This window comes from Sminthopsis crassicaudata, chromosome 6 (assembly GCF_048593235.1).
Source record: "Sminthopsis crassicaudata isolate SCR6 chromosome 6, ASM4859323v1, whole genome shotgun sequence".
Lineage (NCBI taxonomy): Eukaryota > Metazoa > Chordata > Mammalia > Dasyuromorphia > Dasyuridae > Sminthopsis > Sminthopsis crassicaudata.
The window spans coordinates 112,127,577-112,153,213 of NC_133622.1; the positions used below are offsets into that span (position 1 = coordinate 112,127,577).

The 25,637-nt window shown below is 33.2% G+C and overlaps 1 protein-coding gene across 6 annotated transcripts in view; it reads left to right on the forward strand.

The window, feature by feature from the left end:
• NDST4 (N-deacetylase and N-sulfotransferase 4) overlaps positions 1 to 25,637 on the forward strand; it is a 390,250-nt gene that overhangs the window by 171,568 nt on the left and 193,045 nt on the right. For all 6 annotated transcript variants that reach the window (XR_012483096.1, XR_012483095.1, XM_074272775.1 and 3 more), the window contains exons 5-6: positions 11,853 to 12,038; positions 15,544 to 15,672. Coding sequence is in view for 4 of the 6 variants with exons in the window: in XM_074272775.1 (XP_074128876.1) it covers positions 11,853 to 12,038; positions 15,544 to 15,672 (315 nt within the window). In the remaining 2 variants the exon portion in view is untranslated. The remainder of the gene's footprint in view (positions 1 to 11,852; positions 12,039 to 15,543; positions 15,673 to 25,637) is intronic.

A 25,637-nucleotide genomic window follows, 5' to 3' on the forward strand; every position in this document is an offset into this window, starting at 1 on the left:
AGAATAATAAAGGGTGGGAGGAATATAATGGAGTGTAATATATTTAGCAATAATAACTTGAAAAAAAATGTGAAGCAACTCCACCAAAAATGCATTAATCTTTCATTTCCCCCACAGCTTCTCCAACTTTTGTCATTTCCTTTTCTGGCCTATTAGCAAATTTAATAAGTATGAGACTATAAGTAGGAGATAGTATCTCAGAATTGTTTTAATTTGCTTTCTCCAATCAATAGTGATTTAGAAAAGTATAACAACTTTTGCTGATCATATATCTATATGCTGTTGTTGTTGTTTGTTCTTCATTATCGATGAGGACCTCAATGACATCAAGGAGGTGATGCCATGACATGTAAGTAAGTTGGATTTAAGTGCTTTAGGGCTGTTCAAAGTCAGCTGTCTCATTTTCCAAAGTCATCTGGGTCCAGTGATAAGATATAGATCAAGATCACTGGAGATGTCATATCTACCTTGTAGAATGTGAACTCTTTGAGGACAGGAATAATTGTCTTTTGTTATTTGTTTGTATCACTGAGGGGCTAGCACAGAATCTTAACATATAGCAAAAAGTTATTAAATGTTTGTTGAATTCTTTAAATATAAACAAGACATTAATGAAACCAGAATTTTCTTAGATACCACATTAACTTATTTTTTCACTTAATATTATTTAACTTTTTCCCCAATTACATGTAAAGATAGTTTTCAACAATAACTTTAGTAAGATTTTTAGTTCCTTTTTTTTTTCTTTCCTTTCTTTTTCTCCCACCCCGAGACAACAAGCAATCCGATATAGGTTATAGATGTATAATCATTTTAAACTTATTCCCATAATAGTCATATTGTGAAAGAAAAATCAAAACAAAGGAAAAACCACAAGAAAGAAAACCATAACAAAACAACAAAAAAGGTGAAAATAATATGTTTTGATTCCTTTCTCTGGATGAGGATGACACGTTTTATAGCAAGTCTCTTGGAATTGTCTTGAATCACTCTATTGCTAAGAAGAATTAAGTCTGTCAGAGTTGCTCATCACACAATCTTGTTGTTACTGTGTGCAGTGTTTTTCTGGTTCTGCTCACTGTACTCCACATTAGTTTATTTAAGTCTTTCCAGGCTTTTCTAAAATTAGCCTGCTTATCATTTTTTATAAAATAATAATCTTCCATTACATTCAAATACCACAGCTTATTCAATTCTTCTCCAAGTTGATGAATGGATGTTCTCAATTTCCAATTCTTTGGTAGCACAAAAAGAGCTAATATAAAGATTTTTGCACATGTGAGTCCTTTTTTTCTCTTTTAAAATTTAATAGGTTATAGATCTAGAGGTACTATTGGGTAAAGGGTATGCATAGTTTCATAGCCTTTTGGCATAATTCCAAACTTCTGTTCAGAATGGCTGGATCAGTTCAGAATTCCATTAATAATGAAATAGTTTCACAGTATTCCCTTATATCCTCCAATGCTTATAATAATATTTTTTTTCTGTCATCTTAGCCAACCTGAGAGGTGTGACATGGTACCTCAGAATTGTTTTAATTTGCATTTATCTAATCAATAGTTTAGAGCACTTTTATTTCATATGACTAAATTCTAATTTCTTCATCTGAAAATTTTATGTTTATATCTTTTGATCATTTATCAATTGGGGAATAACTTTGTTTTCTTATAAATTCTCTCTCTCTTTCTCTCTCTCTCTCTCTCTCTATATATATATATATATATATATATATTAGAAATAAGGTCTTTATTAGAAACACTGACTTAAAAAAGTTTTCAGCTTTCATTCTAATCTTGGTTGAATTGGTTTTGTTTGTGCAAAATCTTTTTAATTTAATGTAATTAAAATTATGCATTTCACATTTCAAAATCCTTTTTAATCTCTTTGTTAGGCCATAAATTCTTTCCTTCTCCATATATCTGACAAGTTACCTATCCCTTGCTCTTCTAATTTGCTTATAGTGTCATCCTTTACATCTAAATCAGAAACCCATTTTGACCTTATCTTGGTATATGGTGTGAGATGATGTTTCTGTCATGCTATTTTCCAGATTTCCCAGCAATTTTTAACAAGTACTAAAGTGGGAGTTTATTGGTTCATCAAAAAGTAGATTATTATGGAGCATAGCTTGTGTATGTAGCCTATTCCATTGATTCACCAATCTGTTTCTTAGCCAATACCAAATGGTATTGGCTTGCTCTCTTGCTGGCTGGCTGTGTGTGTTACCTCACAGACCCTTTATAAGCCCACTGCAGACAGCAGTCGCTCTCTTTAATCTAGTGCTCTTTAAGCTGGCTCCCTAGCTTGGGATAACCAAGCCAAGCTGATGGATAACCAAGAGAGGTAAGAAGTTTGGTAGTGAACACGTGGGTCTTCAGACCAGGTGTTCACTAGGGAACTAACAAGTCAGAGCATCAAGTCAGGGTATTATGTGAGTAGGTATATTAAAGGCTTTTAAGATTACATGTGGCTGTTCTTGAGTGTGCTACCAGTTATTAAACTACTACTCAAGAAATTGTGGCCAGAGACCTTTGAAGGCCTCAGAGGAGGAGAGCCGGGTAGAGTTGACACTGCAAAGGTCAGTGGTCAAAGATGCTCTATTGGGCCTAGGACAGAATAGTAATTGTTACTGCCAAGAGGGCATGTTACAATTTACCATTCTCTGTTCAGAACATCTTACTACACTAATGGGGATAAATCAGAAGCCTTTCTATCTTACTTGTAAATCATAAATTATTGAGTCTATTTATCCTTTTTGTTGTTATGATTTTCTATAGCTGAACAGTAGATATAAGTATTCAATTGATCAATAATTTACCATTATTATCAGTTTACGGCTTGCAAATCCCTTGACATATTTTATCTCATTTGGTTCTCCCAACAATCCAATGAATTAAAATCCTATTATCATCCCTAATTTTATAGCTAAGGAAACTGAGATTGAGAGGATTATTTTTGATCTTTTTGCTTTGGCCTAAAATGATTTATAGGAAAATATACTTCTTTTGGTAACATGTTGAGTCATTCAAAATCCAACTTTGGTCTCCTTGACTCCAAGTGCTACATTCTTTCTCCTATCCCAACAGGATGCCTTCAGAAAGAATCCATTAAATATAAAATTGGAGAAAGTATGGTGGCACAAGGACCCATAAATGGTTGGGGATGACTTCAAATTAACTAGAAGTTTCCCATTCAACAATTTTCAAATGTTAATAAGTAGAAACTACATATTCATTGATTTATACTGAGGAGAAAAGTAGTAACATTGGCTGGAATAGTCTTATTTGATTTTTGTGCTAAAAAATAAACGAACAGTCAAAAGAGCATTAAGCTGTGATGTATCTTCAAAAGGTTTTCAGGTTCATTATTCTTGTCTTTCAATTTTCTGATCATTGTTCCTGCAAAACATTTAAAACACAAGTTAATTAGCATAAATGAAACCAGTGGTTGTTGCTCCCTTTAAGATAAATTCGCACAAGTAAGTAAATATTTTTTTTAAATGAGAAATGAAAAACTTCAACAAATGAATAGATGAATAATTGGATAGGAACTTGACCTATTGTATTTGTTTCCCTATATACAGTCTAGTGCTTTATACATGCTATATTTTTGTAAGTGCTTACTCATTCATTCACTCACTTGTGATTTCATTGGATTAAGGAACTTTGGAAAGTTCAGGACTCAAGTCCAAGTCAATCTGGCTCCAAGATTTGCATTCTCTTCCTCATTTTTATACAGTAGAGAATAATAAAGACCAAAAAACTTTGTGCTCAAAACAAGCCCACTTTTTTATTTTCATAAATATTGATGATAAGTTATGAAGACATATTCAATTTCCCTGGTATTAGAGTACTTTCCATTATGTAACTACTCATCATAATAATTTCTTATGGGATACTATTGTTTTATCCATAGGAATTACTGATACACAGTGATCTTAAGTGATTTGCTAATTTTATACAAAGGCAGCAGATAGGAATTGATTATTATATTTTTTTTCTGTGAAGTACTCTGTCTCTCCAATAATTTCTTTTTTTTTCCCCTGAGGCAAATGGAGTTGTGACTTGTCCAGGGTCATATAGAAAGGAAGTATGCTACCTACTGTGCTACCTAGCTGCCCCAGTGATTTCTTTTCAAAGGAAAAATAGCACCTATATAATGGCCCCAGGTAATGCTTTCCAGCATATTAATGTGTTGTCTTGGGGCCTTCACCTCATCTGTTTTCCCATCAGTAAAATGAAAGGAATGATGAAATAATGTCTAATCTTTTCATCTCCAAGATTTTATGTCCAATATTCAGAGGAATGTCTTTAAAGTGTTCACTCCTATTATTTTTTGAAGAATGGGAATTACAGTGAAATAACACTCAACACAAACTAGGAAATCTATATTTTATCATCTCAAGGGATTATCTGAGGCAACAATTTTAAATAATTTGCCCAAAGCAATATAACAACTTTGTATCAGAGACAGAACTTGAACCCATGTCTATCCACAGTTGTTAGATCTCTAAATAAATCTTCCAGAAGCTGCCTACCTAATCATAATCAATAATGACCTAATTAATTCCTTTCTAACTACAACATTGCAATGCTATCTCCAGTAATAGTTTTACATATTAAATTGACTGGCTTTTCATCAAATCTGGTGCATCATTTAATTTCTGCTTGCCTGAACTTCTTTTCATACACCATTCCAGATTAGTTTGGCCGAATCTGAAAGGTTTCCTAGTTATCTTTTCTGTTGTTTAAACCAATTTGGATCTTCAACCATTTTCCCATATAATCCATGAAGCTTTTAATAAACAAATGCTAGACACTGTAGTTGGCCCTAAGGACATATAAACAAGATGAAAAGTATCTTCAGTGGGGAGTTTGCATTTAACTGGGGATGAGGATTCATATAAATTCATAAAAGGCAGTTAAGATGATGCAGTATATAGAGCACTGGACCTGGGGTCAGGATGACTTCAGTTCAAATATGGCAGCAGAAAATTAGCAGTTGTGTGATTCTAGGCTTGTCACTTAACCTCTTATCTGATTCAATTTTCTCATCTGTAAAATGGGGGTAACAGTAGCACCTGCCTCACAGGGTTGTTGGGAGTGGAGATTAAAATGAGACATATAAATTGCTTTGGAAACCTCAAAGTGCTATTGTGTTTACTATTATTGTTATTAAGTACTAATTTGCATAGTAAGTTAAGAAGGAAGGAAATAACACTAAAGTACCAAGAAATTCTTGCAGACTGTAGCACAGAGTACAGCAGATGGTATGTGCTACTACACAGAGACAATAAACTTTTAAGTTTGTCAGAAAAAATAGAAAATATTTTGAAAGAATTTTTTTAAAATCATGGAACTATTTTCATCCAGTTGGTCAGGGATTCTTATTGGGTATGTTTTAAAAACACTGGGTATTCTTTACGCTAAAACATACTAAGACTTCTGAAGAATTTTTATTTTAACCAAAAATTTAGTGAAATTGATTCAGAAATGTAACTTAGATTAACTCTTTAAAAAAATCATCATAATCATCATGTATGGATGAAGTATAATACCTCATTTTAAAGAATGTCTTGGGAGAATTGAAAACCAGGGAGATAAAAACACATATACAAAAGAAATAAAGCCTGTATTTTTAAAAAAAATGTTTTAAGCTAGACATATAGGGGGAGAAAGGAGAGGGGAGGGGGAGTGTCCTAGGAAAAATCTTAGTCTGCCTCAACAATAATATTAGGGAAAAAAATCATTGCTAAAAGAAAATAGCAGTTTATGCAAATTTTCTGATTCTATAACAGGTTCAGCAGGAATCAAAAAAAGTTCAGAGATGCATTCAAAATGTCAGTAACTGATGTATCTCCTAACTTGTTGCTATCAAAGGAATTGCTGCAACTCTTCCACTTGAAAGGAAAAAAAAGAATGATTTTTTTAACATATTAAAAAACTTGTCCAGTTATTTCAAATCTCTATCTCTGATGATAGATGGTAACATATATTTTTCAGCGTACATTTAGTATATGCTTATGTATAAATTCATATGAGAAGGTAGCTTTCATAGAGAAAACTATGTTGAGAATCCTAGTTTATACCAAAGTTACAACTGAACAGACTGAGAGATTTAGTCTTGAGACTTTAGTCTTTAGAAAATATAATGCAGCTTTTACAAAGTATCTTTTTGGGAGGTGAACCAACATAACCACGGCATTTATATTTATGTTTCTTTGTTTTATCATTCTTGGCAAATGTGAAATTTTTTTCACTCTAAAGTGAAAATGCAAAGAACATCAACCAATCAACAAGCATTTACTAAGTGTTTGCTGTAGGTTGGGTACTGTACTGCAAACCCCAGGGATATAAATTTCTTTCAGATTACAGACATTGAATTATGGGATTTGTTGAGACCTGAAATCCTTATGGCCACTTCTGAGACTTTTACAAGTTTGTGAATATTGCTATGGCCTGAGGGTGGAAAGATCAAAATGAATATTACTACTGATTTCTCTGGATTGATTTGTACTACATCAGTTTGAAGAAGGGACCCCAAAACTTTAAAACTCCTTGAACGAGAAATTCTCCTTGGACTCTGCCTCAGTGAGGGACCCTGCCTGAGGGAAACAAGATAAACAGCTTCATTCTATTATCTAGGTGGGGTTGTTCAGTCCTGAGGAAAAGAATTCCAATCCTATTCAATTAAAGAAACTCATTCAATTCTATTCACATTCAACTCAAGCTGAAACCCAGCTTGTAGACAAAGCTCCTATTATAAAAGAATCCATCTAAAATCCTGTCTTTGCAGAGGTCCTGACATGCCAGCTATGCCAAGCTTGCTATGCCACAGAAGCCTCTGCCCACTGGAATAATATTCTCTTCCAGTGTTACCCTCTCTTTATCCTCACCCATTTTCCTAATGAGATTTTATTTCTAACCTTACTTCCCAATCCCTATAGTAAACCTTTTATCAATCTAGCCTTTTCGAATTTGTAAATTCCTTTACAGAGAATCCCTGTGCTACCAGAAGGGGGTTCCCCAAAACTCCCTACCCTTTTGTCAAATCCCCATGGGGTACAGACGAGCCAAACCACTCCATTTGGTTCCCTGAACCCCAACCTGCCACTAGATCTTATCATTTAATTCCCTGACCACCAGAAACCCTAATCTCATTTTGGTTCCCTAAATCTAGACCTCATCATTTGGTTCCCTGAAAGGGAATCCCAAAACCTAAACCTCATCAGTATCATTCTTTATGTCTAAATCATGAACTCATTTTGACCTTATCTTGATATAAGATGTCAAGTATAAGTCAATGTCTAGTTTCTGCCATATTAATTTCCAATTTTCCCAGCAATTTTTGTCAGATAGTGAGTTCTTATTCTAAAAGCTAAGGTTTTTGGTTTATCAAACACTAGATTACTATAGTCATTAACTATTGTGTTTTATGAACCTAACTTATTCCACTGATCAACTACTCTATTTCTTAGACAGTACCAAATGGTTTTAATGACCACTGTTTAATAATATAGTTTTAGGCTAGTACAGATAGGCCACCTTCATTTGCATTTTTCATTAATTTCCTTGAAATTCTGATCTTTAGTTTTTCCAGATGAACTTTATTATTTTTTCTAGCTCTGTAGAAATAATTTCCTGGGAGTTTGATTAGTGTGACACAGAATAGGTAGATTAATTCAGGTAGAATTATCATTTTTATTATATTAGCTCAGCCTACTCATGAGCACTTGATATTCTTCTAATTGATTAGATCTGACTTTATTTGTGTGGAAAGTGTTTTGTAGTTGTGTTCATATAGTTCCTGACTTTGTCTTGACAGGTAACTTATCTAAGTATTTTCTTGTGGTCTCCTTCTTGCCAAAGTCTTAGACACATGATCTGGATTACATGCTTCAGGTGTTACCATATTCTTTGTTGTTAAGTTTTGGAATATGGAGCTCTTTCAGTTTCTAGTCCTAATTCAGAGAGCCTCTATAGTTCTAGTACCACCTTGTGCCCACTCATATGATTAGAAAGATATTGCCCCATTGGCTCTCCTAATAGACAGAAATACTTTACTTGGAGCCTAACCTGCAATTAGCATTAACAGCTATATCATAGACATTATCAAAATTTCTATAATAATGAAATATTTCTTATAGATTTCAAAAAAGGTGAAGTCCCATTGATATACACACACTAGTACTATTCATGTAGTATCAACACACAAGGCATGAATCTCTGAAATCTGGTTTTCCTGGTATGTCCATAGCCAGCTTTTTTTAATTTTCTGAAGTCTATTAATTCTCTAGCATTATAAATCTTTCTTTTTTTTCATTTTTTTTTGTTTATTTATCTACATAAATTATAGTAGAAATTAACATGGGAGCATTTTGAATTCCTTTTTATCACCTAGCAAATCTTATTGATGCTAGTTAACTTCTTAATCTACAATATTTTTGTTGTTATTCACTTGTTTTTCAATCATTCTTACTCTTTATGACTCCATTTGGGTTTTCTTGGCAAAGACTCTGGAGTGGCTTGCTTTTTTCTTCTCCAGTGCATTTGATAGATGAAGAACTAAAGCAAAGAGAGTTAAGTGACTTGTCCAAAATCATATGGCTAGTATGTATCTGAGGATTTGAATTCAAGAAGATGAATTTTCCTTACTTTAGGATGACTCCTTTATCCACTTCACCACCTGGCTGACCTTTATAAGAATTATTATACTTGTATATACTATTAGAACTATTATTTTCCAGGCACCAGAGTATGTATAGGTTTCATGAACCTTCCCAAATAATAACAAAGTTCTGTCTTCAATGGTGGCCAATAAAAGATATATTAAGTTCTGATCAATAAATAATAAACAGTTTTAATACTTTGAATTAACCTTCATAGAAATTTCATTAAAAAAAGGAAAATGCCAAAAGTATCCCTTATTTTATGATATAATATAGGAGAAAAAAGATGGAAATGATAATTATCTAGTTTGATTTACCATTGCATTTGAGCACTAGCTGCTTCTGTCATAAAATGACCTTATGTGCATCAAATCCTTAAGGCTATAGAAATCAATAAATATAATAAAACTTTTTTTAAACTGCCTCTTCCTCCCTTCTCACCAAATAAATTACTTTTATTTTTAAAACACCTTTTTTCATGAAGGTTCTACAATTCATTTTATCACCTGTCTTTTTTTCCTGAAGACATATAGTGGCTGGATGTTTCCCTACCTTCCACAAATCTGTTTTATATCTTCTCATGTCTGAACTATTTCATATTTCCTTAACCCACTAGTTCTCGGATATGAGGTACAATAGGAAATGGTGAATTAAATTAGAGGTCCTGGAAAAATCACTCTAAGAGATGTGGAATTTTTTAGTATTTATCTTTGGAATATTTTTATTCTTAAAATCATAAAAGCTTTTTATACAAGAAATCATCCTCATGATATCTTCAGTCTTCTTGAAATAATCAAAATCACTCCTGAGAGGGAATGTTTCCAGAGGGTTACAAGCAAACAAAAGAATTTGTCCTCCAAAGGAAGGTCAAATTACATAGTGGAGAAAGGCCCTGGAATGAGGGAGATCAGAATTCAAGTCTCAATTCTGAGTCATATAATACCATAGCCTACTTCCTGATACTGTTTCAACATTGTCATCAAGCTTCATTCCTGATGAAGTTTATATACTGGGAGTTCCCTACATACTCAACCAAGAGATTTTTTTAAATACCTAGTTTGGGCCAGGTACCATAGAAATTCAGAAGATTAAAAAAAAAAAAATAAGTGGAACAGTGCCTGACTTTAAGACTTTACAGTGTAGGTGAGGGAGATAACATGTATTAATACAGGCAAATATAAGATAAATTTAAAAGTATAAAAAAAAGGAACTGAGTCAGGGCTGAGAGATGGGAGATTTGGAATCAGAAAGGATTTCAAGTAGATGTTAGCTTGAAGAAAAACTAGGCATTCCAAAAATGAAGAATATTAATGCAAAGTCTCAGAGAGATTGGAAATAGAGTGCTTAAAATGATGAACAGTAAGGTCAATTTAAATATGCATCTATAGATCCATATTTGTATTCATATATATATATATATATATATATATATATATATATATATATATATGCATAAATGTATGTATGTGTATATGCACTTATGTTTGTGTACATGCATTTTATGTGTGTATGTATATATGTACATAACTATATAAAAGTATTTATGTATATATATATGTGTGTGTGTATACATATAAGTACATAAATATTAATATCAATTAAATCAAGTTTAAGGAAAAGGCATGTTTATTTTTGCTTCTATTCTGTGAGATACATATCTTAGAGAGTACATATAAGTCAATAATTAGAGAAAGAACTATTTCAACTTCTGAAAGAAACTCTGAAACTAGATAGCAAAATGGATGGGATAAAAGTATTGTGGAGGACACTTAAACCTATGCCTGTGGAGATAACCATTACCTTAGATACTCTGTGTTATTTATTTTATACAGTATGTTGGGTTCTTGTTATGTCCATTGGTAGGGAAAAGAATTAGCTAATTTATTCCTTCTGGTAGCTGCTAAATAGTTTAATATTACTGGAATTAATACAATTTAGTTTGAGTAAACTATCAAATTTTTGGTATGAAACACATTTCCCTTATACACAACAAGAGAAGTTCATCTCCTTGAGTTCACAAGGGATAATCAAGCTCATTTTATAACATTGATTTCATCATTCAGTCTTACTCTACAGAAACATTTATAGTAACAGATGTTAAAAACCACATAGTCTTTATAAAAGAGGTGAATTGGGCTATAGAATGAGGAACAGTCAAATGGAAGAAAAATGATACCATAAGAGATATAAAGAGTCTATTTTCTAAGTTTAAGTGAATATCTTACTTAAATTTTGTGGATATTTGATGACATTGCTGCCTGCATTTTGTATTGATTTTAATTCTCTTCCTGAGCTAATTGTGCACCAATTGTCAAGTTACCGTGTTTGATTTTCTGATTATTGATTCAATGAGCTTTCAGAGATGACTGTACACTGTTATCCATAACCTGGGTTGATAATCCCATTCCAGTAAAGAAATTACATAAGGCAAGTCATAGAAAGAAACAGAAGTTTGAAAGCTCCAAATCAATTTCATGGACCTCATAAAACTACCTCCTATTTTATGTTCCAAATTCCATATAGTTTGACTTCATGTCTACTTGAATAGCTGAGTTTAGTAACTTTCGTGGCAAAGTAACTGAAGGATGGAATTTGTATTCAAGAAACCTATATTTAAACTCTTTATCAAATACTCAAACATTCACTAGGTAGGCGAACATGATAGTCACTTGCATATTTTTCTAGTCTTCTTACACTTCCATGAACTTTGTGATACTGTTCTCCTTTCTGTTTCCTTACATAAAACATCCTATGTCCTGATTGTGCTTTCACTAGCTGTCCCTCATTCCTGGAATTCTCTCCCTTTTCATCTCTGTTTCCTGGCTTTTCTGGCTTCTTTCTACTCTCACCTAAAATTTCATCTGCTATAATAAACCTTTATCTATCTCAGTACTTGTGCCTTTCATCTGAGACTTTCACCAATTTATCTTTTGAATATTTTGTTTTGTTGAATGTTTTTTTTTTTTTTCTGGCACATATTAAACATTTAATAAATATTTGTTAAACTAGATCAAGATATCAAAATCTCAGCTTCCTTACAAAATCCTCATTATGAAGAAAGGTCTTTGCAGATTTAACATGCTATGTATATATTATAAAGGTTGTTGTTGTTGTATTGTTCTTGGCTCACAGAAAATCAGTGTATTTCATGAAACTCAAACATGTCCATTTGAATTTGTTTTAGGAGCATGGAATTCCTATCAATATGGGCTATGCAGTGGCCCCACACCATTCAGGGGTCTACCCAGTACATATACAACTTTACGAAGCTTGGAAAAAAGTCTGGGGTATTCAGGTCACAAGTACAGAAGAGTATCCACATCTTAAACCTGCACGGTACCGACAAGGCTTCATCCACAATGGCATCATGGTGAGAACATGATTCTATGGTATTCCCATAGAATTATTTCAGGCTGCAATAGTTGAAGAAATATCTATTGCATTATTTCTCAGGACTTAACTTAAAATATTCTTTCATGGGGATTTAGAGCCCCAACTATGGCAGAGAGAGGGAAAGTTGATCACTTAGAATCTGTGCTTGGACCATTAATTGACAAGGATCCATACATCTGAACCACAGACAGATTCTTGGGAGCTCAAGACTCTTATGTGTGTTGAAAAGGGGATTTATCTAGGGTCACAGAGGCAGCAAGCAAATGATGAATTTGAAGTCAGAGTACTTGAGTTCGAATTCTATTTCTGATACATGCTAACTATAGTCTCCCTACAAATTTATCCAGACTCTCCTCAGAGACTAACATATAGTTTAGGACTTCAGAGTATTCCCATCCATGGTGACAGAAAACACTGCTGTTTGGCAGTGATTTGTAGGGCAGTAAGGAATTTGATGGTCTCCTAGAGAAAAGTTCTTTGTACTACCCGACTTTATCCTTGCTCACTATGCCTGCTTAAATGGAGTTCATACTTTCCCTATTATTAGTACCATACTTTATGTTGAAAAGAGCATACATGGCATCTATTACTGAGAGTAAAAAAGGCATAAGGCCTGTTGAAATGGTTTAGTGCCTTCTTAGTTCTTAGAAATGATAAAACTGTGTGCAGTTAAAATGATTCCTTAGCATCATGGACCTTGATTTATAAATTATATATCTTGGAAATTCCATCAAGTTAAGTATTTTCCAAAGGATCTGTGCACAGTTCTGGTAATCTGTTATGTTTATGCCTGCAAAATTGATTCTTAGACCAATTCAGTTGATTAGAACACAGGTCATTTCCAACTTGTATTTCCTAATTAAGTTTTGGAATATGGTAATTCTTAAATACTTAGGAAATATATGGAATTATGTTTATAAACATTTTAAAAAGGAATACTAAAAATAAGTTCCTCTTCTATGCCAATGATTTATTTATATAATTTGTCCAATTATCTTTCTACAGTACTATGATTAATACAAATGAATTTGATCAGGATTTAGCCACCAGTAGAAACAACATGCTTTTTATTTTTAATTGTGAGGTAGTTAAAACTTTGTTACCTCATTTTTTTTTCTGCAGAATCAAATCTCCAAAGAGTTCTTTTACCTTATTAGAACTGTCCTTTTAATTCAAATATGCTGCCCATTATGTTAAAATCATGGCTCCAGGGGCAAAGCATGAGCTTTTTTGTGATTTAAGTAGATAATGTTAGATTCAAGTTCACAAACACACACACACATACACACAACACACACACATTTATATTTATATTTACATATTTAAATATAATTCAACTTTTATTTACATACATGTACCTCTTTATTCAAAATTTTGATGGAAGATGGCACCTTGGAGGTTTTTTTTTCCCCAAACAAATAAATTCCTAAGACATATGTGTGTTATTTAAAATAGAAACTCCCACAGTTTTTTTCATGCTATAAAGTCTTCTCTTTCCTAGTTTCTCCCTATCCCAGTTGTTAGGAAAAAATGACCAGGAAAATATAGATGACATGCTTATGCATACCTTTCTAGCTGATAAATCAAAACTCCTTTCTCTCCATGAAAAAAGCTAAAAACATATGTCTCTGCCTAGGAAATAAATTTCATGCCTCTTTCTTCAAAGCTTAAGAAGGATACTCCTAAGGAAAGATGTGGAGCAGCTCCATACCTCCTCTTCTTACACCTACATTTTTTAAACTTACAAATAATTGCTGGGGGTGTTTGTCTTACATAACCTATAATAATAATTTCACATATCATTTCATGAAGTCAATTTTTAAATAATGAAATCCTTTACATAGAACAAAAATTTTAAATGAAAATTTGAATATTGAATAATATACTTGCCTTCTAGTATTTTCATTTGAATGTTTTCTAAAATGATTTTACAAAATATATTTAATTACTATAAAAAATTTGTCATTCAGCTATGGTTGTTTCCTTAAGTTAAGTTCTACATTTAACACAGTTTCCCACAAGTATAAGGCATTTGGGAAAGGTATTGTTGTTGTTGTTAACACTTTAATAACAATTTGTAGAGAAGCAGAGGAGACTTTGGATTTAAATGTAGGCTTTAGTAAAGAATATGGCATTCTTTACCATAATAATCCAGTTTATATGTAAAAATTTCAAAAGATGCACTTTTTGGGGTGAGTTAGGCAATTGGGGTTAAATGATTTGCCCCGGATCACATAGCTAATAAGTATTGTCTGAGATCAGATTCGAAATTAGATCCTCCTGAATTCTAGGTCAGTGCTTTATCCACTGGGCCATCTAGCTGCCCCCTCACATGTACTTGTGCAACATGTTCATGCAGCAGGTTAGTCATTCTTGTGTATTGTGTATTATTGGTAATTACCCAAGTCACTCTCGATGAACATTTAGAAGATCTTTTGCATTTCCATTTAATACATATATATATATATATATATATATATATATATATATATATATATATATATATATACACCATATATATGCCATATATAACTAGACTGTAGTTTTGAGTTGTTTCAATCATGTACAACTCTTTGTTCCATTTTGGAATTTTTTTTTTGGGGGGGGATGAGAAATTTTCTTTATCTTTCCTTCTCCAGCTTATTTTACAGATGAGGAACTGAGGCAAACAGGTTTAAGTGACTTATCCAGGATTACACAGCTAGTAAGTATGTGAGGCTAGATTTCAACTCCTAACTCCAGAGTCTCCTAACTCCAGGCCTGCTAATCTATCTATGTCACCACTTAGATGTTCCTGACAAGCTATAAAATGACCATTAAAAAAATAGAATTACCAGATCCTTAATGTGAGGTGGTCTTTGCTTTGAATTTAATTCAAAAGATTAAACCCTCCTGGAAATTATAAGAATAACATAGTATAATTGGATGACTGTTATTGCCAAGATAATAAATATTTTGAAGAACTAAACATGAAGGATCATTATTTTTTTTCTCCTATTAATCTTCATATAAGCAAAGGAGTTCACCAAAGAATATGTTAGATCATAATCATTTCAAGTCTAAAATATATTTCATTCCTAGAGTGATATTTTAATTCCAAGATGAAGGAAATAATGATTTTCTAATGGATGATTAAAACTAAATATTGTTCAAGGATGTTCAAAGATTCAAAATAAGGGAATTAATAGCTTAGTAGAGTGAAAATATTCTACTTCTAAGGAATTCTATCTTTTAATAAACTAATACTGTTAAAGTTAAGGGTTGTTTTCCTATTCTTGTAAAATTGTGCTTCTCTGGGAAATTTGTTAGATGATTATGAGTGAAGATTTTAAAAACTGTTGCTTTACAGCTGCCATCTTACTGTTATTCAACATCTGCATAATCATTCCCTAAATCACCTTGTTTTTATAATAACATAAATAGGTGGCAGATCTAAGTAAAACCCTTCAATATTTCATTGTTTCATTTTTTTTCTTCCTTAGGTGCTCCCTCGACAGACATGTGGATTATTTACCCACACAATTTTCTATAAGGAATACCCAGGAGGACCTCAAGAATTGGATAAAAGTATCCAAGGAGGGGAACTTTTTCTTACTATCCTTCTAAATCCTGTATGTATTTATGCTCTGCTTGCTTCCAATAATAACATCAAATTGAACTTTATTTAGTTCCATATCAGCATGAGTTTATTCCAGCAGCATGGGTGAGAAACATTGCCTTGACTATAGAACCTTTTTCTGAGGTTCAGAAATGTGAAAAATAAAGAGCTCTGCTTTTCCTTAAGGAGTAGAACAATGAAATATAGTTTCATATTATCTTGTTTTTTTTTTTATTTTGTTAGCTTGTCCTTATGCCAAATTAGATTAATACATGAAATGTGATTTGTAAACTTTACATACTTAAGTCCTTTTTGTTGACGTTATTCCTATGGAGATGATGATGATGATGCCAGAACTTGAAAGTTCATTGACTCACAGAAAACTTATTTTGGGCATGAACTGAGTTTTTAAACTAAAATCTCTCATTATACAATTTTCTTCTTCATTCTCTGCCTTTGATGTTTGCTAGAATCATCTACTGCTTAAAGCATTGAAGAGAGGAAGGAAACACCTTTCTTTAAATGTAGATGATGGGGTGACTGCTTAACTATTGTAGAAAGGGAAAAAAAGAATTTCAATAGAAAATTAACACATTAACCCTTTTACTTAGGACTTCAGAGGTGTCTCTATGTATTTGTTTCTGTGTGTCTGTATATGATTCTCTATACAATTATAATCATATAATGTTCATCTTTAATATAATTATCATTGAATACTAGAGTGTGTGATAGAACACTCAATTTATTTCAATGATCCCTTCATTCAAATTTGTTATCTTGTGACCTTGAATAATCCATTTAATTTCAGCTTGATGTTGTATGACATTTTTCTTAGAGAATCTAAGTTTTCTTTGTTTTAGTTTGTGACTTGTACTTTTAAAATCCATTTAATCACATACATAAAGATATTTGCAAATACACAATACTAGTAGCAAAATTAATTGAATAATATTTTCTTCTTTGGTTTTCTCATTAGACTTTTTCAGGGAGAGGTTAAACCTTGGTGATTTCATAGATACATGACTTTAGTATCTAATGAATGTCCACATTATGAATCTCTTGTCCTGTGAGGTGTCACAGAATGGAATATGATTTTGTTTAATAAATTTGTCATGTTACAGAGACCTAAGCCATATAAATATCAAATATGTTGTTAGTACAAAATGCCAGAGCAAATTAAACAAAAGCCAACTAGATCTAATTAAGTGTAGTGCTTGAAGTTTGGTAGATGGTTAAATCATAGTTGAATTGGATGGCAAATTCATGTAAATTTATGAGGGAGAAAAAAAATGAATCACCAGGAAATACGTGATGACAAGAAACTTCCCCAAAACTCTAACATCAAGAAAAGAGAAATAAGAAGACCATAGGTCAACTAATTAAATGTGAGTCAAAAATATAATAAGAACATATAAAGATTAATTCAATTAATCCTAAAATAAGGAAGGTGTCATGTAGTAGCATTAATGTAGGAAGGGGAGATAAGAACTCTGAGTTAAAAAAACAAACAAACAAACAAACAAAAAAACAATAAAGCTTCAGTTGTGCTGCATGATCTTTGGCAATTAATATATTACCCTTCTCTCCCAACTATGAAGTTGGATATAAAAGTTGTTTTTTTTTTCAAGCTATACTGATGAACAAAGAGATGAAAAAAGAAATAGGGACACTATTCAGGATGGATAGAATCTAAGATCTTTGAGAGAAGATGTTGTTTGATTCTTTACATTTACATATTTATCACTTAATAAATGTTGGTTTATTGAATGAATGCTGAAATAATTATCAATAATGACACAAATAAGACAGAGATACTTAATTTTTATTTTGCATTTGTTTTTTTCTTGTCAAGAAGAATAATAATTGTACTGGCAGTTATACCTGAGATGAATAAGGTTCCATAGTAAGAGATCAACTAGCTGCCCTTGGTGAGTTGAAATTATCTTGCCCAAATCAAGCATATTCTTATTTACTGTGATTATTGTACTACAGGCTCAGAATATCTTTGAAAAACTTTGGAGAACTTGAGAGGTACTGCAGGTCATAAGCAGGGTAAATGCTGATTTTTCTTTTAAACACAAGAGAATGGAGTCTGTAAACTGGATGTCAGAAAATGTAAATAAAATTCTAAAATGTCTTATTAAAAAGACATAGAATAAAAATTTCTAGGAAATATATGGTAGCCACAGGAAAACTTCATCAGGACTATCATGTCAGATGAATTTTGTTTACTTTTTGACTGACTTATTAAATTGATACATCCAAAAAATCCAATAACTAATATTTACATATATGTTAGCAATGCAAGTGAGAAAATCTTTTTTGTTTTTCATATAATAGAAAATGGAGAGAGGTGATCTACATAATAATATAATTATATAGACATGGAACTGAAAAAAAATGGCTAAATCTAAAGGATAATTAATTATATTAATGCTTCTGGTCACCATCAAAGCAGGACCTTAATGAAGTTAGGAACAAAGGATTGCTGCTTGACACTATATGCTATTTAACATTTTAATCAATGATGTGGATAATGATATGCTTTTCAGATTTGCCATTGATGACACAAAACTGGAAAGGATAATTAACATACTGAATGACAGTCAACAAGTCTACAAGCATTTATAATGTGACAGACACTGCTAAGTACTGGGAAAATAAAGGTTAGAACAATCCCAGTCCTCAAGTAGCTTCTTCTATTCTAATGAAGGAGACAACATGCAAACGACCATGTACATATAACATATAGAATTGATATATTAGAGATAATCTCATAAGAAATGTTGTAACATTAAAAAGAATCAAGAAAACTGGAAAAATCATGACTCATATTGAGGGGGCCCATTATAAATGTATGTTATATAATTTCAACTGAGCTATTATTGCAATAAGGAAACATTTTTATACCTCCACAATTAATTTACTACTTTATTCACAAGAGTGGCACTTCCAAACTTTTTCATCCCTCCACACACATATTCTCAACTAAAAACTTGCCTCCTATTTCACCACGGTAATTGAGAGCTCCTTATTTTCCCTTCTTCCTTACCTCCCATTACTCAACAACATATAAAAAGGAATGATGGTAGCAGATGAAAATAATCTAAGAGTGGGGTTTGTCAAATTATGTTTATTGTAGAATAAGGAAATAAGGGACTTGGCTATGAATGATAGGGTAGAATTGAACGAGTTCATCAAAGGATCAAGATGGGAAAGGGAAGAGAGTGGGTGGTGTTAGAGGTGAGGATGTGCATAGCTTGGAAAAGAAATGAGGTATGGAAGAATCATGAGCAGTGGTGAGTTCAAACAATAGGATTAAAGTGTAATAAAGCCAAAGCAAAGATGGAATGATAAAAGACTAGATTCAGATAAAGTGGTATAAGATTCAAAAAGACCTTGACAGAATTTCTATCAGGTTAAACAAATAAGATGAAATTTAATAAGGATAAATATAAACTCTTTTTACCGTGATTCATAATATCTTATTCACAAGTAAAAATTTTGATCAAGGAAGATTGTTTAGAAATTAGTTTGCTCAGATAAAAAGGATTTTGGTTGTTTTTTATTTGTTCAATTACCCCATTTGGAATTTTCTTGACAGAAATACAGGTATAGTTGCTATTTCCTTCTCCAGCTCATTTCACAGATGAGAAGATTGATCCAAACAGGATTGAGTGATTTGTCCAGAGTCTGAGGCCAAATTTGAACACAAGAAGATCCTAATTCTAGATCCAGCTTTATATTCACTGAGAAACTTAGCTGCCCTTGACTATAAACTTAATATAAGTCAACAATGTGATATGGTAGAGAATAAAATTAAGGTAATCTTAGGGATAAACTTTTTTAAACAGGGAAATTAGAAGATCATTGTACTACTTTGTTCATACCTCACCTAATCTTTTGGGTTTAATTCATAGTGTAGTATTTTGAAGATATTCATAAATTGGAAAGAATTAAGATGGCAATCAATATGATGAAATGTGTGAAATTTTTATCATATGAGAATTGGTTGAAGGAACTATACCTTTTAATCTCAGCTAGAGAAAATTTGGAGAAGATATGATAGACAATTTCAAGCATTTGAAAAACTGTTATGTAGAAGATAGGTTGGATTTTTTTCTACTGGACCCCAGAAAAATCAAAGTAATAGGTAGAATTTTTCAAAAAAAAATTAAAGAATATTTTAAATATCAAATAAGATAATATTTATAAAGTTTTAATTAATCTTAAAGTGCTAATTCATATAAAAGCTCATTGTAGGGTTACTGAAAGCACTTTGTGAGAGCTTTAATAATATATAAGATGATAACAATAGGGAAAGAAGTTTGCTTAAAGATATGTACCAAAAGTTAGACATTATAGTCAAATCATTCACAAAATATGGTCTGGAGATCCCTGAATGTTACAAAACATTTTCACTAGGTTCATGATGTCAAAACATTTCATAATAATAATAAATTTGCCTACTTGCCTATTTAAATAATTTTCCATTTTCTAATTATATGTGTGATACATATTTGGATATTCTTTATATCCTTCAATGAAAATAATGAATCAGAATAGATTAAATGAAGAGGCAGATAGCAGAATTCAGTTGTTTTCTTTTAAGCCAGTCATTAAAGAAATAAACAAAAATAAGCAAAGCAATGCAACTGCTCTTTTTTGTTTTTATTTTGAAAGTACAGTTATTTTTATTAACATGTAATGGCTTTATTTTTATGAATATATATTTTATAAAATTTTATCACTTTTGATTTTTATATGATAATGGTTGATAGCTTTAACCTAAATCAATAAAACTCATGGAAACCAGTCATTTTTTATTAGGTACTTTTTAATAATTGTTTTTTATTTTTCAAAATACTTGCAGATAGTTTTTAACTCCATCCTTTAAAAAACAATTTTTAAACTAATAAGGAAAAAAGGAAAACAGAAAAGAAATAGAAAACAAAATAAAGCAAACAAAAAAGAACATTGTCATTTGCCCAACAGAACTTCAGGGAGGATTCAAAATATATAACAAATTACTAGAACAAGAAAGTTGTAGTAGAAGAAATTGTATTCATGTATGTTCATTTTTTTCTTTACTTCCTTATAAATTGTTCTTTGGTTCTCTGCTGCATACCTTATTTACTTTATTCTTTTTTTTCCCTTTTGATTTCTCCCTCACCCCACCATCCCCAAACAAGCTATGATTAAGAAAATATATATTTATGTATATATATTTAGATATATATACAAACATATACACATTCACAACTACACACACCCCATATACACATATGTCTTTCCTATCCCTATTGCCTCTTTAAATTCTGCTCCATTGCCTTGCTATTATTTAACCTCCCCCCACTCTTACTTGTCTCCTTCCCTTACTCTTTGCTTCCCCATCAACCCACGCCTTCCACCTATTTCTTTATAGATTTCATGCTATTCCTTTCATGATATATATGTAATGTCGCCTATAGAACCCATTCTTGATGTGAGTAGGTTTTCGGAACTATGAATGCTCCTTTGCCTTCTTTGCCTCTTTATTCTTCCTCTGCACCTTATTTGTATAACATGATTACTATTTTTACCTTGATTCTACCAATCTTTCTTTTGAAATCTTTCTATTGTTGTAAATCTTAAGCAAGTAATATATATTTTCCTGTGTAAAAACAATTTGTCCATTTTTAATCAGTTTGTCCAATGTTAAGTTCCTTAAAATGGATTTTTCAACATTTTCTCTTATATGTGAGATTTTCTGTTAGGTTAGGGTTTGGTTGATAGAAAGTGCTGAAATCTGCAAGTTCAATGAATTTCCTTTTTTCTCATTCAAAATTATAGATAATTTTGCTAGTTATGATATTTTTGTTCACAGACATAATTCTTTTGGTTATCAGTAGGTCATGATCTTTTATTGTGGCCACTGATAAGTCTTGCACAATTGTAATTGTAGCTCCAGAATATTTGAATCTTTTTCCTTGTTTCTTAAAAAATTTTCTCTTTGATCTGAAGGTTTCTAAAATTGACAATATTATTCCTGTGTGTTTTCTATAAAGTATCTCTTTGAGGTGGTGATCAGTGAATTTTTTCCTATTTCTACTTTTCTTTCATGTTCTATAACTCCAGGACAATTTTCTTGGATTATTTCCTGCATTATTGTGTCAAGATTCTCTTTTTGATGACAATTTTCTGGCAGTCCAGTTATTCTTGTGTTTTCTCTTCCTGATATGTTCTCTAGACCTATCATTTTTCTTATATGATGTTTCACATTCTGTTCATTCTTTATATTCTGTTTTGTTTTATCTTGATCTCTTGTAGCTTCACAGGTTTCCTCTTGCCCAGTTCTATTTTTTAAAGAATTATTTTAATCTTTGAGACTCTATATCTCCTTTTCTAGTTGGTTAACTTTTTTTTCATAAACTTCTTCTTTTTCTTTGGCTTTTATTTTATTTTTTCCCCCAAAGTCTCTCATTTGGTTTTTAATTCTTTTTTGAGTATTTGTATAAATTCTCTCTGGGCAGATAGCCATTTCATTATTCTTCAGGGTAGAAGCTTTTTTTTTTTTTTTTTTTTTTTTTTTTTTACCTAAAGTGTCCTCTTCTGAAGATGAACTCTGGTCTTTCCTGGTCCCATACATGTTTCAATGGTGGGGTTCTTTTTCCTTGTCAATTTATATTTTTTTTAATTAGGGATATTAGTGTAAGTATCTCTAATCATGGGGTGAGGGGATGGTGCCTTAATCTTTCCTTCAGGTCTCCACTCTTACCAAGAACCCCAAAACAAGAACTCTACCCTCCTGCAAGTGCCCATAGTCAGCAGCATCCCTGGCCCACTGCCTCTTCACTCACTGGGTACTTATTCCTTCTCATCCACAGCCATATCTCAGTAGCCCGGCTGGGCCTAGCATGCCCAACCAGGCAAGATTTACTCAGTCTTCTGGGATTCAAATACGAGCTCCACAAGTAGTTGCAGGAATGAAAGTCTCTTTGGTTCATGCTGAGGCTCCAGCCACACCTAATTGACCCAGGAGGTCCCCACTTGATATTTCTTCAGCACTAGCATGGAGGTATCTGCACTTCAGACAAGTTAATCCCCAGCCCGGGGTCTTTCTTTCTTGAAATCTCAGGTTTTATCAGGAGGACCACCATTCTGCCCCAAGTCTTGATTTTTCACTAGGCTATGTTTGACCTAATTTGTGGGGGAAATCTGGAGAGATTGAAATTTACCAATCTATTCTGTCATCTTCCCAGAATTATCTGCCCCTTCAGTATCCATCCTAACAAAACCTTGTGTTCCAAATGTTTCTTCCTCACTCTCTATATTTCCCCTCCCCTAGAGAGCAAATAATACAGTACAGGTTATGATCGGTGTGCAATTCTTCTTAACATATTTCCTCATATACTACAACAACAAATACAAATACAGAAAGCAAGCAAGCAACAACAAAGGTAAAAATACTATGTTGTGATTCACATTTACTCTCCATAGTTTTTTCTCTGGATGCAATTGTCTCTTTCCATCACAAGTCTATTGGAATTAGTTTGAATCACCTCATTGTTGAAAAGAGCTAAGTCCGACTTCCAGCCAAGATGGCAGTGTGGAGGCAGACAGCTGCTTGAGCTCCTCGTTTTCTCTCAGAACTTACTTCATGACAAGCCTCTGACTTAATGCTTGACCCAGAAAGAAATCCACAAATAATCACCAAGAGAAGACATCCTTGAAGGTCTCCAGAAAAGGTCTGTGCTTGCTCGGGGGAGGGTCAATCAGACTGGGCGCAGACTGAGGGCAGGCAGCCAGAGCAAGACAGGCAGCTCACACAACTCAGACCAGAGGGGGAGGGGTGTGATCTCTGCCGTTTCTGTGAAAGGGCTTCTGCCCCAGTGTGGATACTCCGTCTTGGCAGCAAGCCAGGAGCAGGGAGAGGGTGTAAACACCGGAGGTGAAGATTAAAACCTCAGAAAGCCAGCATCTCTCAGAGCCCGGCCACCCCCAACCCCCACCTGGACTGACTTGGTGCATTCTCGGAGCCTCAGAGCGCAGACTCAGGACAGTCACTGCTGTTCTGTTAGTGGCTCTCTGCTGCCCTACCCCCACTCTGTAGAGGAAGCCCATTAATACCATCCAGCCCCATCTCCCACAAAACAGACCAATTCTTTCTCTCATCAGTTTGTTTTCTTTGATTCCTACTCTGACAAAATGAACAAAAAATTCAAAAGGGCTCTAACCATTGACAGCTTCTGTGTGGAGAGGGAGCAGACTTCAAATGCTGAGGAGACTAGGAACAGACTGTCCCCAGATGTATCCCCTGGGAGGGATATAAGCTGCTCCTCAATACAAAAGAACCTCATAGAGGAAATCAAAAAGGCTCTCACAAGAGAGCTGGAAGAGAAATGGGAAAAGGAAAGGGAAGCTTGGCAAGAGAGCCTGGAGAAGTCATCCCATGCATTCAAAGACAGAGTGGATAAAGAAATCAAATCATTGAGAAACAAGATTAGTGAGCTGGAAAAGGTAAACAACTCCAAGGAAAACAGGATTAGTGAGCTGGAAAAGGAAATCAGCTCTCTAAAAAATAAAATGGATAAAATGGAAAAAAAATCCATAGAAGATAAAAACTCAATTGGACAATTACAAAGAAATATAAAAAAGTGAGTGAAGAAAATACGTCATTGAAAATTAGACTGGAACAAGTAGAAATGAATGACTCAAGGAGAAACCAAGAGGTAGTCAAGCAAAACCAGAGAAATGAAACAATTGAAAAGAATGTCAAATACCTTACCAGAAAGACAACAGACCTGGAAAACAGATCCAGGAGAGACAATTTGAGAATAATCGGACTCCCTGAAAAATGGGAGGAAAAAAAGAGCTTGGACACCATTTTCAAGGAAATTATCAAAGAGAACTGCCCAAACATTCTGGAAACAGAGGGTAAAATAGACATTGAAAAAATTCATCGCTCACCTACTGAAAGGGACCCTAAAATCAAAACGCCAAGAAATATAGTGGCCAAGTTCAAGAACCATCAGACAAAGGAAAAGATATTGGAAGCTGCTAGAAAAAAGCAATTCAGATATGGAGGATCCACAATAAGGATAACCCAGGATCTAGCAGCCTCCACATTAAAAGAACGCAGGGCCTCTTACATGATATTCCGAAAGGCTAAGGAACTTGGTATGCAGCCAAGAATAACTTACCCAGCAAGAATGAGCATCGTTTTCCAGGGAAGAAGATGGACATTTAACGAAATAAATGAATTCCATCTATTTTTGATGAAAAAACCAGACCTACATAAAAGGTTTGATCTTCAAATACAGAACTCAAGAGATTTCTAAAAAGGTAAAAAGAAATTTGAGAACTATACTTCTGTCAAAAAAGTATGTAAAGAACATATGTACAATTTGTCTTAGAAACTAGTGGTGGAAAGGAGATTATATCATAAAAAAGTGTAAAGTGGTGGTACTACATCTCATGAAGAGGCAAAGGTAACCTATTATATCTGAGAGAAAGAAAGGAGGGAGATGAACATAGCGTGTATCAATAGACATATTCGATTTATGGGGAAACTTCTTCCACTTCATTGAAAAGTGAAAGGGAAGGAGTAAGCTAAGGGGAAGGGAATACAGTAATTTCGAGGAAAAGGGGTAAAATAAGGGGAGGATCTTTAAGGTGGGGGAAGGATCCTAAAAAAGGGAGGGCTGTGAAAAGCAAGTGGTGTTCACCAGTTTAATACTGGGTAGGAGGGTAAAAGGGAAGGAAAAGGGAAAAGCATAAGCAGGGGTTAATAGGATGGCAAGCAATATAGAATTAATCCTTCTAACCATAAATGTGAATGGGGCAAACTGCCTCATAAAGAGGAAGCAGTTAGCAGACTGGCCTGAAAGTCAGAATCCTACTATATGTTGTTTACAGGAAACACACCTGAAACAGGGTGAGACATTCAAACTAAAAATAAAAGGGTGGAGCAGAATCTATTATGCATCAGGCAAAACC